The sequence below is a fragment of the Calonectris borealis genome, chromosome 10 (genome assembly GCF_964195595.1).
Source record: "Calonectris borealis chromosome 10, bCalBor7.hap1.2, whole genome shotgun sequence".
NCBI lineage: Eukaryota > Metazoa > Chordata > Aves > Procellariiformes > Procellariidae > Calonectris > Calonectris borealis.
Genome location: NC_134321.1, coordinates 17,098,699 through 17,113,417, shown reverse-complemented (window position 1 = coordinate 17,113,417; position 14,719 = coordinate 17,098,699). Strand labels below are relative to the sequence as shown.

Below are 14,719 nucleotides of genomic sequence, written 5' to 3'. Positions count from 1 at the left end.
AGGGCCCAGGAGGATTTAGTGGGGGAGGTAGCCGGGAGGGGGGGGGCGACGACACTTGTCTGTGGGCACAGGACACCCGTGCATGGCGCACGGGGCAGTGCCAGGGGTGCAAGGACCACTGTCTGGAGCATCCCTTGCCCCCCACCCAGTTTAGCTCCCCTGTTGCAGCCCCGGCCGCCCCATACAGCTCCCCTGTTGCCCCCCCCAGCCCTCCAGGCGCTCCCCCCTAGCAGCACCCCTGGGTGCCGGCGGGCCCTGGGGTGCCAGCCGCCCTGTCCCTGCCCGCTCCGGTGTCCTTGAGCCTTCGAGCCCTGCCAGCTGATCGGCTTCCAGGAAAAAAAAAAAACGCAATTACAAAGAGGGGCGATGTGTGAGCCAAAGGGGGGAGCGGGGGGGGACAGGAATGTCCCCAGCGGTGGCAGATGGCCTTACCCAGGGTGCATTGTTCCTTTTAGTGTCTCTTATCCGCTGTAATAGGATCCCGGAGGGAGGGATGTGGGAGAGGGGAAGAGCGAGGGGGGCCCCGGCGTGGACCGGGGTGGGGGCCGGGGCTGCCAGCCTGGCCCTGGCCTGTCAAGCGGCTCATTGTTCCTGCCCCGGGTGTCACTGGGCGCCGCCGGGGACAATGTGGCACTGAGCGGGGTGGCCGGCGGCGGAAGGACGAGGCGCACGGAAAGGTACCCGCCAGGCCCCTTCCCGGGGGGGCCGGGGGCTTGGGGCGGCCGGGAGGGCGAGCGGAGAGAGGTTCCCCCTGGGACGGGGTGGGGGTTTCCTCCTGTCTCCCCCGTCACCTCCCTTTGCCACCCGAAGGTGCCCCGAAGGACGGGCGGTGCCCGGCTTCGTGGCTGTCCCGACGCCAGCCGTGGGACGGGGCAGGTGGCCTGTGCCCATCACCGGGGCCTTTGGCGTCCCTGCTAGCCTGGCTCACCTGCGGGAGAGCACCCCCCTGCCCGCGGACGCCCCACATTGCCTGTGGCAGTGGGGGGACACCCGTGGCCCTGCCGCCTCCCCCCTGCCCCTCCGCCAGCCTCGTCCTTCTCTCCTCGGTGGGATCTTTTGTCCCCGGCGGGTCCCTGCTGCCGTTCATCCCCGGGGGGACGGGGGACCCGGGCAGGCTGCCCGCCCCTGCCGGCACCACGCACGGCTCCGGACGCTGCGAGGAGGGGGGTTACAGGGGGGTACCCCGCTCTCCCTCCTATTTTAGGCTCCCCTCCATCGGGAAGGGGAATATTCCCCCTTCCCCAGCCTTTCCTCCTTTCTCCAGCCCCCGGTAACGGGGGGGTTGGGGGTGAAGATGGAGGGTCCAAACCACCCCGGGGGTGCACTTAGGGGGTACAGGGGCGACTGGCTTGCCCCCCCCCACCCCGTTACCCTGATGCAGGAGATGTGCCGTAGCGATGGTGAGTCCTGCCAGCACCTAAAATAACTGCCCCCGCCCCGCCATGCCCGCAGACACGGGCCCCAGCCCCAACACGGGTGCTTTGTTTCAAAGCCGCTTGGCATCGCCCGGCTTGCCGGGAGCCAGCGGTGCCGCAGCCACCCACCCATGCCCGGACACACGGCGATTGTCCTCCTCCCGGTCCCGTGCTGGCACTGTGGGGTCCCAGCCACCCCCGTCCCCCAGGCACAGGGTCTGGGGGGGCCCTGGGGTGCTCGGGGGGGACAGGGTGCAGCAGCATCGTGCATTGGGCATCATGCCGTGGTTCGCATCGGGCTGGAGGTCCCCATCAGGGAGGTTGCCTCAGTTTCCCCTGGGGCTTTGCGCACGGGCAGGGGGAAGGGAGGAGGAGGAAGAGGAAGGCTCACAAAGCCTGTGAGACCACTCAGGCCACCTCTGCCCTCACAACCCGCATGCTGCAAGTTGCCTGCAAGGCTGCGGCACCTCCAAGCCGAACCCCATCCCACAGCCATGCTCCCCACACTTTTCCACTTCCCCGCGGTATCCATCCAGCTCCTGGCTTCGTGAAGCTGCGGTACCAGCTCTAGGCAAGGGCTGCGCGCAGGCCAGGTTGAAGGCAGCTGCCTGCAGGCTCAGGCAGACACGTGGCAGCAGGTCCCTTTGGGGAGCTCCCGGAAGGGGTGCAGGATGCTGGTGGGGCCCCGGGTACCACGGGGCCATGCAAGCCTCCCCCATCGGAGGAGAGCAGAGTGCTGCCCTTGCCTCAGTTTCCCCTTTTCCCAGCCATGGCGGTTTTTGGGCTGCAGATTTGGGGGGTGGGTAGTTGGGGCCTCCCCCCTTTCTGGAGACCGCCGTGTCCTGCAGGCTCAGCTCGCCCTCCCGCCATGGCATCGCCGGACGGAGCCAGCGGCGTGGGCAGCAGCCCTGAGGAGACAGAGCTCAGCATCACCCTGACCCTCCGCATGCTCATGCATGGCAAGGTAACGGCGGGGGGGCTTGGCGCTGCTCAGGGGTGTCAGCAACGCCCCGGGTGGGGGGCCATGCCGGAACACCAGCTCCTCGCCATGCCCTATTTTCCTCCCTGCTCCCAATCCCCCCGGGAACAGCATTCCCAGAAGGATTTCTTCCCCCATCCTAAGCCAAGGAGGGACCTGTTCCCATGCCCCAGTGTCACCAGCAAGCCACCTAGTGTCCCAGTGGCCACAGGGGAGGGCCTGCCTGTTGCCTGTTGGCCAGGCTGTGGGCAGAGGAGGGACGTGGCAGGCAGGGAGCTGCCTGCTGACGGGGCCACCCTCGTCTCTGCCTTTGCAGGAGATCGGCAGCATCATCGGCAAGGTAAGATTTGGGGTCCAGGGCACTGCCAGCCCCGGGCTCCCCTGGACCTGACCACCCGCCCTGTTCCTCTCCCCGCAGAAAGGAGAGACTGTTAAGAGGATACGAGAACAGGTAAGGGCGTGCTGGGGGGGGTGCCGGGTCCTGCTGCCTGTCCTGCCTGCACCTGGTGGCTCCCACGTGCCGAGCCCTGGCACCCCCATTCCCAGAGGGACCCAGGGGAGACACGGCAGAAGCCGGGGAAGGCTGCCTGGGGCAGGTGGGAGGGGGAATGCCCAGGTCCACAGGCATCTAGGCCACCGCTGGTGAGCCCTTTCCTGGCGGGGGGACATCGAGCTCAGGGCCCGCAATGTCCCTGATGGGGTATGACACCGTCCCCAGAGCAGCGCGCGCATCACCATCTCAGAGGGGTCCTGCCCCGAGCGCATCACCACTATCACTGGTTCCACGGATGCCGTCTTCCGCGCCGTCTCCATGATTGCCTTCAAGCTGGAGGAGGTAGGCAGCCCCCTCCACCCCTGCCAGGTGCCCCCTGCGCCGGGAGCACCCGCCCCATGCCGGTGGGCTCATGGAGGTCCAACGCCGCCTGTCCTCCCCCGCCTCACAGGACCTGGGAGCGGGGAGCGATGGGGCAGCAGCGGGCAGAGCGCCAGTGACGCTGCGCCTCGTCATCCCGGCCAGCCAGTGTGGCTCACTCATCGGCAAGGCGGGAGCTAAGATCCGGGAGATTCGGGAGGTGAGGCTGAGGATGCCCTGGATGCAGGCTCTCCTTTTCCCTCGGGGGGCACAGAGCCCTCGGCATGGGGGCTGCCGCGGTCCCGCAGGAGCTGTGGGAGGTGGCAGAGGTGATGCAGGAGTGGAGCATCACCCTGCGGGTCCTGCAAAGGTCCCCAGGGGCCAAGGAGCGAACAGGGAAGGTGTGAGGTGCTGAGCCCTGGGGTGGGTATGGCTGAAGCACCCCAGCATCTCCCTTTGCCCCCCCCAGAGCACAGGGGCGCAGGTGCAGGTGGCCGGCGACTTGCTGCCCAACTCCACCGAACGGGCCGTCACCGTCTCGGGGGTGCCAGACACCATCATCCAGTGCGTGAGGCAGATCTGCGCCGTCATCCTGGAGGTACTCACCAAGGCCCACGCCCAGCCCGGGGGGCACGCACTGCCTGCCACCTTCTCCCTAGGGCTCCCTGTGCCCACCTGGACCTGGGCACCGGGGTCCCTCTGTGCTAAAGCCCATAAGAGCACCCTGCCTCAGCAATGCCGGGGGCCATGCCCAGCTTGTTGGGGCCGTGGGAGGGCCAAAGGGGGTCCATGGGCCTGCGGGGGCATTCGACCTCATCTCTCATCCCCTCCACCTCCTTCCCTCCCTCTCCAGTCGCCTCCGAAGGGGGCCACCATCCCCTACCACCCTGGCCTCTCCCTGGGCACCATCCTGCTCTCTGCCAACCAGGTAAGGGGCCGCAGCCCCCCCGGGGGCACGGGGTGGCCGGGGGGCCCAGCCTCTGCCAGTGAGGGGCAACTCTGGTGGGCTCGGGGTGGCCTCCCTGCCCCGGGGGGGTGGTGTGAGGCAGGGGTCCCCACCTGGCCCCCCGCTGATGCCCCTTCCTTCCCCCTCCAGGGCTTCTCCATGCAGGGCCAGTACAGCGGGGTCTCTCCTGCGGAGGTGAGTCTGTCCCCGTGGCAGCCAACCCCTGCTCCCATGGGCACCGGGTCTGTGCCCGCCGGGACAGGCGCTGCCGGGGATGCCTGTCCTGGCAGGTGTTGGGTGCCAGCATCCAGCCCCGGGAGGGGACAGGGGACCCTCTGCCATCACCCCTAATGCCTCCTTCCTCCTCCTCCCGCTGCCCGGGCAGGTGACGAAGCTGCAGCAGCTGTCAGGGCACACACTCCCTTTCGCCTCCCTGGGCCACGCACCCTCCATGGTGCCAGGTGAGCACGTCCCGTGTCCCCAGCTCAGGGTTGGGGGTGTGGGGTGCCCCTCCTGACCCACCCAGCCACTTGGCCCTGATGAGAGGGTCCCCGTCCCCTGCACCCTCTCCGGTCCCAGCCCCCCTGCATGGCTACCTGCTCCCCAGAACGATCCTGTCCTTGATTTCCTGGGGTCCCCGCACCCACCAGAGCCCCCCAACCCTGTAGCGGGGGAGCACTGCCACCAAATTACAACTGGTGCCCATGTCCCGCCCTCCCTGCCTCTCCCCAGGGATCCTTCAGGTTTGTCCCCAGGACCACTGACTGTCCCAGCACAGGGCTGGGGTCGGGGCACAGAGCTGCTGGAGACCTGCCCCCCCAACCACTAACATCCCTGTCTCTCCCTCCAGGCCTGGACACCAGCTCCCAGAGCAGCTCCCAGGAATTCCTGGTGCCCAACGACGTACGTGTGGGTCCCGGGGATGGCGAGGGAGACCACAGCTTGCCCCCACCCATGTGTCCCACCCCACAGCCACTTTGCAGGGGCCAGCACCCACCGCCCCACACAGTTGGAGGCTCTGCCTCAGCCCCCAGAGCTCAGGAGTAGGAGGGGCTGCTGGGGCAGAAGCAACTGGAAGAAAAGGGAAACTGAGGCACTGGTGGGAGAAAGGGCTTGGCCAACACCAAGGAAGAGCCTTGGGATGTGGCAGCCCAGCGATGCCAGCCAGGGGGGGCTTGCGTGAGACCAAAATGCAGGGTCTGCCCAAGGAAAGCAGTGCCCTGCCTTCCTGGTGCCTGCCTCAGTTTCCCCACTTCTCCTAGGTGTAGGGGGTGGCCGGGTGAGCCTCTGGGAGCTCCCTGCTTGGCTTGGCTCCTCTGGCTGCTCCCAGCTCATCCCGGTCCCTGCCCCTCCAGCTCATCGGCTGTATCATCGGCCGGCATGGCAGCAAGATCAGTGAGATCCGGCAGATGTCAGGCGCCCACATCAAGATCGGGAACCAGACCGAGGGCTCCAGCGAGCGGCACGTGACCATCACGGGGTCCCCCGTCAGCATCACCCTGGCTCAGTACCTCATCACAGCCTGGTAGGTGCCAGCATGGGGAGGGACACGCTGGCTGCTAGCGAGGGGTGGCACCTTCCCAGCAGCTTGTGGGGGATAGCACCCACAGCATCCTCAGGAAGGATGAGCTGGGTAGTGCTTTGAGGTCCCGAGATAGTAGGTGCAGGACCCGGGACACCACGGGGTTTGAGCCTCAGCTTTTTAGCCCAGCGGGGTGCCTCGGATGTGCCATGGAGACCTGTGCCTCAAGGGATGGGGCACACGGTCCCTGCACCCTAAGACGACGGGCAGGTTGGGGTAGGGGACCCGCTCTGTCACCGTGGTACTCACCACCCCACCCTTCTCGCTCACTTCCCCAGCTTAGAGACGGCCAAATCTACCTCCCAGGCGCCACCGGGCCCTGGCTCCGTGGACCTCGGCATGGGCTTCTCCCAGCCCCTCACCCCGGGCTCTGGCGCGGGGCTGCCCACTGTCGCCCCGGCCCCCCCGGCCCTTCTGGGCACCCCCTACACCATCTCCCTCTCCAACTTCATCGGTCTGAAGCCGGTGTCCTTCCTGGCGCTGTCCCCATCCTCTGTGGCAGGTCCCAACGGCGGCACCGCCACCTACACGACCAAGATCTCAGCGGCCAATGGCACCAAGAAAGCTGACCGGCAGAAGTTCTCACCCTACTGAGCCCTGCCGGTGGGTGGGTGAGGGGGTCTGGGGTGCCACCCGGTGCCAGGGACATCTCCCTACCGCCCACACTGTCCCCCAGCCCCTGCCAGGCACCCCATGCCCAGGGAGGGCTCCCTTTGCCCTCCACCCCAGGGAAGGAAGGGTCTTCCCGGCGGTGATGCCCGCTGGAGGAAGGGGCTGCTCTGCTGCCTGCTGGCTGTCCTGGCAGTGCTGTGCCCCCCTCCCCGATTTTCCTGCACGGCGACCACGTGCCCTGGTATGAGGCGGGGGGGGCTGTCCCTCCCGGTCCAGGGTCCCTTCTTCCAGTGCCCTGTGCTGAAGTGGGACCTTCGCCTCCTGCCCCTCGCCCTGCCCACCCTGCTGTCCCGCTCCTGCCCGCCCTCTGGCTGGCACCCAAAAGGAGGGTCCCGCCAGATGAGGGGCTGCCTGGCCTCTCTGGGGGTCCCTTGTCCCCTGGCTCTGGTGGGGTCCCTCCCTGGGCCACCTTGGGGCAATTGCCTCCCAGCAACCCCATCCAAGAGCCAGCCCCTGCTGGCTTGGAAATGCTGTATATATAAGTCTATATTTTTTCCTCCTTTGTAACTTATCAATGGTTTAATAAAAAGATAAAATTTACAAGAAAAAAATAATAATATCCCCTACCCTGGGTGGAGACACCTCCCCACACCAGGGGCAGCCCCAGCTCCCGGGGACATGGGGTGGTGGCCGGAGGGGTGTCCCTGTGGCCAGGGGGGTGCTGGCCCTCAGCCCCAGTCTCGGGGGGTCTTCCCAGAGCCCCCTCCCTGCCATGGGGCCGTTTGCGAGGCCATGGGGCAGTTCTCCCCCAGCCCCCCACTTACTACTGGGCAGGGGGTCTCCGAGCCACTGTGCCAGCACCATCCCTGGGACCTTTGCGGGGGGAGCTGGGAGGGATGTATCCCTCCAGTGTCCCCCCAGCAGGGTCCAGTCCCCTTGCTTGCACTGGGGGCTGCATGGGAGGGTCCCCAAGCCCTGCAGAAGCATTGAGACCAAAGGGGGACAGTGGCTCGCGGTCCCCTCCGGCTGCCATGGCCCAGGGGCACCCTGCATGGCTGTGCCCCCCCACCACCCTGTGCCGCCGCGTCCACCCCAGCGCGCCCCTGGCCGGCAGCCCGGTTCGGCCGGCACATGGCACCACTGGCTGGGCTTCAGCTGGGCAGCTGTGTCCCTAAACAGCCCGGCACGGACCCCCGGCCAGCCAGCATCCCCCCAGCTGGGGGGCACAGAGGGCACAGCCGGGCATGGCCGTGGGCATCGCATGCTGCCACGCGAGCAGGAAAAACCGACACAGCCAGAGCCAGCCCCGCAGGTCCCCCTGATAAGTACCGCGGGTGACAGGAGCTCCTCCACCCAGATGTTAGTTTTGGGTTAAACAGCCAAGGATAGAGGGCTCCATGTCAGCCACCCAGGCTCGGCAGGGTGCCCGGGGCCCTGGTGTTACTGGTGTTAGTGGTGTTAGCTGGGCCATTGCTCTTGGGTCAGGTGCAAGGGACCTCTGCTCTTCCCCGCTGGCCATGAGTGGTCCCAGCAGGGTGACAGAGATGGAGGTGCCCCCTTCTCTGCCCCCATGTAGGGCTTGCCCATGTCCCAAGGAGAGCCTGTCCATGCAACTGGGCTGTGCTGGTGGAGCCAGAGACAATCCCAGCCTGCAGAAGGGAGATGAGGCTTCCACAGATCTGCTGTCTTCTCTGGGCAGAGAAACTGTCTTCCACCATAAGCTCGAAGAGGCAAAACCTGAACAAGGACCCCTCCAAATCCAAAATGCTGGGTCCAAGCAGGTCCAATGGGTCCCTGGCAGGTCCCCTGCCCACCCTCCTGCCCAGCACGGTGGGACAGAGCCTCCGGCTCTTCAGCTGCTCTCTTCAGGAACTTGACCTGGGATGGGGAAGCCCATCTTGGTCTGGTCCAGCCTGTTCCTGGGGCTGGGGCTGATGCAGCTGGTGTGGGTCTCCAGCGTGCAAGTCGCTCTCTGGAGGAACTGCAAGAAGTTTTCCTGGACAGAGGCCTCCGAGACGGAAAGACAGAGCTCCTGGCCCAGCGGTCGGTTGAGACAGCTGCGCCGGAGCCGGGCCAGCTCCTCCCGGATCTGGCGGTTCAGCAGCCCGTAGAAGAAGGGATTGATGGCGAAGGAGGAGTAGGCAATCCAGGTGACCACCATCTCCCCATGCCCACCACCCACCATGCCAGCGGCGACAGAGGAGTGCAAGTGGAAAGCGAAGAAGGGCAGCCAGCAGCACAAGAACTGTCCCACAATGAGGACCAAGGTGAGGATGGCCTTGTGGCTTCCCAAAAAGCGCTCTGGCATCAGCCTGGGCAGTGGCAGATTCCTGGTGGTGATGATGGTCACTTGGCTGGCAATGGAGTCGGATCGGTGTCTCGGCACAGCTGCTTGTGCTGGCACGGGCACGTGCTGCAGGGATGCCATCCGGGCCACACGGTAGACACTGCAGTAGACAGCAAAGATAATGATGGTGGGCAGGACGAAGCAGACGATGCTGAAGATAATCATAAAAACCTTCTTGTGCGCCCCAGGGCTCCAGTAGACTGTGCAGCGGCTGGCGCTGGTGGCCCCATTGCCTTGAGGCCAGCCCACCAGTGCCAAGACAGTGATGAGAACAGACTTGACCCAAATGAAGATCACTCCGGCCACTGCCAGCCTGATGGTCATCTTGACCTCATACCTCATGGGGTGGACGATGTAGTAGTACCGCTCCACGCTGATGATGGAGATAGTGAGGATGGAGGCGCTGATGAAGCAGACATTCAGGAATATCAAGGCCTGGCACTCGGCAATGCTATAGATGACCCTGTTGAAGCAGGATGAGCTGGAGATGATCCCCAGGGGCATGAGGAAAATGGCAGAGAGGAGGTCAACCACGCACAGGTGGCAGACAAAGATGAACTTCCTGAGAAGGGGGGTTTTGAGTATGACGACCATCACCACAGTGTTGGCCACCAGGGCGGTGAGGGTGAGAAAGACCATGCAGAGGAGGCCCACCACCTCCTGGGCGATGGACTGCTCAGGGACGGAGAGTGGCTCTAGGCTGTCCGTGGTGTTCAGCCCTGTTCGGCTCGCCATCCCCCCTCAGGGCTAAGCCAGCAGCTCCGGTGCCTGGGCAGCAAGGGCTCTTCTCCTGTGTGCCTTAGAAGGAAACCCCACCACAACCATGGCCACTGTCTTCTCCTTGCCTGTTGGGGAGGGGAGCGGGGTGTGACAAGGAGGACCAAAATGAGGAAGAGCCACAGAGAAACCTGGAGACAACCTGAACCCCCCCCAAGATGCTGAAGCAGGGAGAGGTGCCCGGCGAGGTCACGGCACCCTGCCTAGCCCAGGGCTGGCACCCGGTCTGTCTCCAACCTGGCCAGGGATGGCACTGCCAGGACCTGCAGGCACCCGTGCCAGGCTGACACCCCGTCCCCCTGCCCCAGCCGCACCACCTCGCCCTGAGGAGGAACAGCACGAACCCGCCTGCCCCATCCCCGCTCCTTGCTCCGGCCACGGGGCACCCCTGAGTGGGGGGGGGGGGACCCAGCGCACCTTTGCTCCTGGAGAGGTGGGTGATGCTCCCCTCCTCGCCGGGGGTCCTTCTCGCCGGCGTCGCTCCTGCAGCAGAACGGGGGGCTGCCGGCCCCCGCGCAAGGCCACGCTCCCCCTTCCCTGCGCCCCGTCACCCGCTCGTCATCCTGTTTGCCTGCCGCCCGCCAGCTGCGGATGGCACCAGCTGTCACTCCCGGGCGCTGCCTGCGCTGCCTGCACTCGTGGCGGTCCCACGGGGACAGCTGCTGGGTCCTAGCAGCCGGCGGGGGCTCGGGAAGGGGGGACCAGGGTCCCCGAGCCCTGTGCCCTCCCCAGCACGGCCACCCGCTGCGCCAGGCCTGGTCCTTCTGCAAGGTCCCCAGGGCTTGGGGGACAGACCTACAGGCAGGTCTGCGGAGTCTTCTCCCCACCAGCACATGGATGCTCTGGAGCATCCATGGGGCATCAGGGTAACGCAGCCGGGAGTTGCCCTTCCCCAGCACCCCAGGGACCCGGACATGTGCTTGGGGGGCACACGTGAGCGCGGAGAGGGGCTTGGCATGGGCGCCAGGCTGGGGCAGGGCAGCAGGCACGGCACCAAGCATGGCAGCAGAGGGAGGGCAAGGCGCTCACCCTCCGGATAGGTGGATGTGCTCCTCCATGCTCAGGCAGGGCAGCACATCTTGCTCGTCCTCTGTAGCTCTGACGCCATGGTGATGGGCATGAGCCAGGTGCCTTGCTAAGGTGACGAGGGCACCTGGCTCACAAAGCCACCAGCTTTCACCTGAAGGCTCCAGTACCGGATGGCCACAACAGGCTGCAGCCTCTCCAGGGCCACCTGCCACCATCCCTGCAGGGACCCACCACCACCCTTCCCTACTCCACGCCCGCCTTGCTGGGCAAGAAAGCGCTGGCACCACTCGGTACAAGGCACCGTGTCTTTATTCACAGTCAAAGCAGGCTCTGTCCCCACACCAGCCTGTCCCTTGCCAAGTCCCAGGTGGGGTGGCCAGAGAGTCCAGACCACTGTGCTCCGGGCTGGTGGGCATCACCAGCTGGTGCTGGGACAGGGCCGCAGGGTGCCCAGGCACCCTCAGAAGTGGAGCTGGACAAGGTAGCGGATCCGGCACTGGCTTTCCTGGTAAATGAGGTATTCGCTCTGTCTGAAGGAGGAGTCCTTGTAGGCGGGCATGGGGATGGGCTTGCCCTGGGACACCAGCACCTTCTTGCCATCCAGCAGTATCTCCTCATCCTGTGCAGGATCTGGGCGAGAAGACACCCCCCACCACCATGTCAAGCCCAAGATCTGGCCCCATGCCTACCCCAGGCCCACAGACCCCACACCCCCTCCTGCCCCAGGCTCACCCGGCTCCGTCTGGCCGCAGGCCAGGACACTGTCGTAGCCAGCGGGCGGCTGACAAAGCGTGGGGTCATTGCAGGTGATGCAGTAGGGCTTGCCCAGGGCCACCTCCGTCAGGAACATGATGCCAACCTTCTTGGATGTGCAGTGCACTGCCATGGGAGAAGGGAATGGGCGTGATGACACCAGCCCTGGTGTTCCCATCTGGTTGTGCCCAGGCCACTTCGGCACACAGGGACTGGCTGCCACGGCAGGGAAGGGGCTTGGCATGCCCAGCAGCTGCCTGGCAGCGGGTATGCGAACGCAGCTGGGCTCCCACAAACGCTGTGGGCCCAGGACCCTCACCATAGCAGGCTGATTTGCTGCTCTCGGAGGCGAAGTAGATGCCCTTGCCCACGCGCCCGCCCGAGTGGGGCATGATGCGCAGCCCGCTCTTCAGGATGGCCGCTATCACCGCCACGTTGGTGCCGTGCCAAAGCAGGCGCCGGTGCTCCAGGAGCTCGTGGGCTTTGAAGCGCTCGTCCTGGAGAGATGCAGAGCTAAGGGCTCTCCACGGAGGGAGACGTGGGTGCCTGGGGGTGGGACACCACCCAACCCCCCCAGCCCAACCCCAGCGCCAGGCTGGAGGGGCAGGGCAGCGGGTGCCTGTTTGCCCTGTCCAGCCTGGCTGAAGTCCCTCCTGGCTGGAGAAGCCCAGAGCCCTAATGCAGTTCTGGGGTCCAACTGGGGCTTCCCCACTGTGAGACGGGGATAATCATCTCCTCCTTCTCACCTCGCCGTCTCGGGCCACCTGCCAGATGTTGAGGATGTGGAGTTTGTGCCCGGTCTGTGTCACGTAGTTTTGTATCAGCTGCCAGGGAGGGAGGCAGGAAAGCAGTGTCACCACAGGCAGCCATCCCAGCAATGCCCACAGTCCCCCTGCGACAGTGGGGACCTCTGGGGTGTCCGCAAGCCTGGCATGGTTGCTCCCCCTCATGGGGCACCGTGGCACAAGTGGCACCTGGTATTCCCGGGAAGCCGGGTCTAGCAGGGAGAGCTGGCAGCAGAGCAGGGCGTAATCCTGATCCAGCGGGTGGGCGACTTCCTCCTCCTCCTCCTCCTTCACCTTCTGCGCCTGCAGGCTCTGTGCCACCTCGATGTCAGCCAGGACCTGGCAGGCACAGACCAGGGACATCCTCACCGCTGGTGCTGGGCACCGTGCCGGGGGGACCAGGGCAAGCCCAGCTTGCCCTGGAGGTGCTGCCAGCACCTCGCTGCCCTACAGGCAGGAGCCCTCCTTGGGGAGGGATGCCACCAGCCAGGTGCCCCAGCATCTCACCAACAGCATGTCCTTCTTGGCACGCAGCAGGTCGGGGGAGTTGATGGGGGGTGGCCGTGCCCGCCCAAAGTTATGGGGGACGATGGTGTAGAAGCGGGAGGAGAGGTCCTCCAGGCGGGCGGCCTGGGGGGGCTGCTCCCGCAGCGCTGCCTCCAGCTCCTCCAGCGCCTCAAAGCCCCTCGCGATCTGCTGCTTGCTCAGTTTCCCCAGCGGCATCTTCTTCACGTCTGGCCGGGGTAACAGGGGAGGGCGCGGGTGAACCCATCCACCCCACTTGCCCCACAGCTACTTCCAATAACCTCCAGCATCATCACAGATGGGCACACTCGGGCACCTGGCATGAGGGGTCCACAGTCCCACCAGGTGCTGGGCTGTCAATGGGGATGCTCTAAAATCCACTGGCACCTCTGCCCTGTTCACCTTCCCACTGCAGCCCCTGGCCATAGCCCCCAGACCCGCCCCATGCCACCCATCACCTCCTACCGATATTCATGGTTTGCATGGCATCCCGGAACATGTCACTGCTGAAGATGAGGGACACCAGGTCCTGCGTGGCTTTGTCCAAGGTGCAGGGCAGCACCCGTTGCTTGCAGACCTTGTTACCGTCCACACCATCCACCTGCAGACCCCCAACATCACCGCACCGCCTGCCAGTCCGCGGGAGGCTGTGGGGGCACAGCACCGGGCTGCCCGTCTCAGTGGGGAGAGCCTGGTCGCCGGGCAGCAGAGCGACGGGCAGGGGCTGCTTCTGCTTTCCATGACCGATGCCACCCAGATGCCCATGGTTCTCACTTGGGATGCCCTCCCACTCCATCTCAACCCATTAGCCCCAAATCTCTGCCCATGGGCTGCTTCAGCTCACACCCAGACCCCTCCCAAAACCCACCCCATCCTGCTGACCCACTTGGATGTCCTGGTGCCCAGTGGGTAAGGGGTGGGATGCGAGGACCACCCCACCGCAGTGACACCCCAGCTGCCCAGCACACTCACCTTGAGAGCAACCTCCACCTCCTGCCCGGCCCCTGGCTGCACCTCGATGAGCGTGTACTTCCCCGGCTGGGCAACGAAGTTCTCCCTCGCCGCCCAGCTGTTCTTGGTCTTCTCCTGAAACTTCTTCTCAAAGTCCTTCTTGGCGGCCTCCAGGGAGGCAGAGGGCATGAGCTTGGACTGGCCCACCTCCCCCTGGCAGCGGATGGCAGCGGTCAAGACACTCCCTGCATCCCTGCTCCACCAGCCCCTGGGAGCAGGGGGGCTGCGACTGGGGGGCTGTGGGGCACTGAGCAGGAACACGCCGAGGCACTAGCACCGAGTTTGGGGGTCCCTCCAGCTCGGGGGGACACCCCAGGACTCCTTGCTGGGGTGTCACGTTCACTGTCACTGCAGTGACGAGGTGCTATGTCCCCCGGCCAGGCTGACCCCGTTGTGTCGGGGCAAGTCCTTGAAGCCCCCCCCAACACAGGCTATCGCGGGGCCACTCGGTTGCTCGTTTTGGGACTGGGAACAAGGGATGGGGACCACCAGGTTCATCCCCAACCCTTGGGGGTCCCAAGGCAGGGTGAGGACAACCATGGTGGGGGACAACTGGTGCCGGGGTGGACTCACCACACGGCCCCAGCGGCTCCAGACGCTGTAGGCACCATTGTGCTCGAGGAGCTGGATGATGTAGAACTTGTTGTTGTTGGCGCTGATGTTGGTCTGGTTCAGGGTGCAGTCATAGTCCTCGTAGACCTACAGCGAGCAGCATGGCCCCGGGCTGACACCTGGGCAGTGTTTGGGGATGGGGGGGGTGCGGAGCTATCCCAATAGGGATGCAGGGGGGGTCTGCAAGAAAAATCAGGGCTGCCCCTGTGTCAGCAGTGCGGGGGCTGCCCTGGGACTCCCCCCATCCCTCCTGTCCATGTCCCCCCATCCCAGCCCCTCTGGGTATCCCAGCCTTGCTCTCACCCGGGCACCTGGTGCCGTGCTCAGGGGGCACAGCCCATCGATGGTGGCGGGGGGCTTCTCCTTGGGGGCAGTTTTCAGGGCTGCCAAGGTGGAGCTCCAGGTATCCTCCTCCTCTCCCCCCTTTGCTTTCTTGCCTCTGCCATCCGGTTGCTTCGGGACGGATGCGTGGCGCTTGGAGGCCATGGCTGAG

The 14,719-nt window shown here is 65.5% G+C and overlaps 3 protein-coding genes across 3 annotated transcripts; 1 reads left to right on the top strand and 2 right to left on the bottom strand.

Moving 5' to 3' along the window:
• Positions 1-2,017: 2,017 nt before the first annotated feature.
• PCBP4 (poly(rC) binding protein 4) lies at positions 2,018-7,004 on the top strand. Its single transcript, XM_075159109.1, has 12 exons — positions 2,018-2,379; positions 2,711-2,734; positions 2,813-2,845; positions 3,113-3,229; positions 3,339-3,467; positions 3,717-3,845; positions 4,101-4,175; positions 4,344-4,388; positions 4,579-4,654; positions 5,044-5,096; positions 5,549-5,718; positions 6,054-7,004. The coding sequence occupies exons 1-12, from the start codon at positions 2,185-2,187 to the stop codon at positions 6,367-6,369; spliced, it is 1,362 nt and encodes a 453-aa protein (XP_075015210.1). The 5' UTR covers positions 2,018-2,184; the 3' UTR covers positions 6,370-7,004.
• A 1,235-nt stretch (positions 7,005-8,239) lies between these two features.
• On the bottom strand, positions 8,240-9,497 carry LOC142086261 (putative G-protein coupled receptor). The gene has a single exon (XM_075159107.1). It carries the CDS (start codon positions 9,467-9,469, stop codon positions 8,240-8,242), a length of 1,230 nt encoding a protein of 409 aa, XP_075015208.1. The 5' UTR covers positions 9,470-9,497.
• A 1,456-nt stretch (positions 9,498-10,953) lies between these two features.
• Positions 10,954-14,712, bottom strand: PARP3 (poly(ADP-ribose) polymerase family member 3). The gene is made up of 10 exons (XM_075158461.1): positions 14,530-14,712; positions 14,188-14,313; positions 13,576-13,767; positions 13,069-13,204; positions 12,586-12,812; positions 12,268-12,417; positions 12,040-12,117; positions 11,613-11,790; positions 11,273-11,419; positions 10,954-11,170 (listed from the first exon to the last, which is right to left on the bottom strand). Exons 1-10 carry the CDS (start codon positions 14,710-14,712, stop codon positions 11,001-11,003), a joined length of 1,587 nt encoding a protein of 528 aa, XP_075014562.1. The 3' UTR covers positions 10,954-11,000.
• Between the last annotated feature and the right edge of the window lie 7 nt (positions 14,713-14,719).

Bases quoted from the DNA above. Each gene is read 5' to 3' on its own strand.
- PARP3 (XM_075158461.1), bottom strand. From the start codon at position 14,712: ATGGCCTCCAAGCGCCACGCATCCGTCCCGAAGCAACCGGATGGCAGA. The intron at 14,314-14,529 runs GTGAGAGCAAGG...TGCTCGCTGTAG, and splicing joins GCACGGCACCAGGTGCCCGG to GTCTACGAGGACTATGACTG. The intron at 11,420-11,612 runs GTGAGGGTCCTG...CTCCCATGGCAG, and splicing joins CAGCAAATCAGCCTGCTATG to TGCACTGCACATCCAAGAAG.
- LOC142086261 (XM_075159107.1), bottom strand. From the start codon at position 9,469: ATGGCGAGCCGAACAGGGCTGAACACCACGGACAGCCTAGAGCCACTC.
- PCBP4 (XM_075159109.1), top strand. From the start codon at position 2,185: ATGGCGGTTTTTGGGCTGCAGATTTGGGGGGTGGGTAGTTGGGGCCTC. The intron at 2,846-3,112 runs GTAAGGGCGTGC...CACCGTCCCCAG, and splicing joins TTAAGAGGATACGAGAACAG to AGCAGCGCGCGCATCACCAT. The intron at 4,655-5,043 runs GTGAGCACGTCC...CTCTCCCTCCAG, and splicing joins CGCACCCTCCATGGTGCCAG to GCCTGGACACCAGCTCCCAG.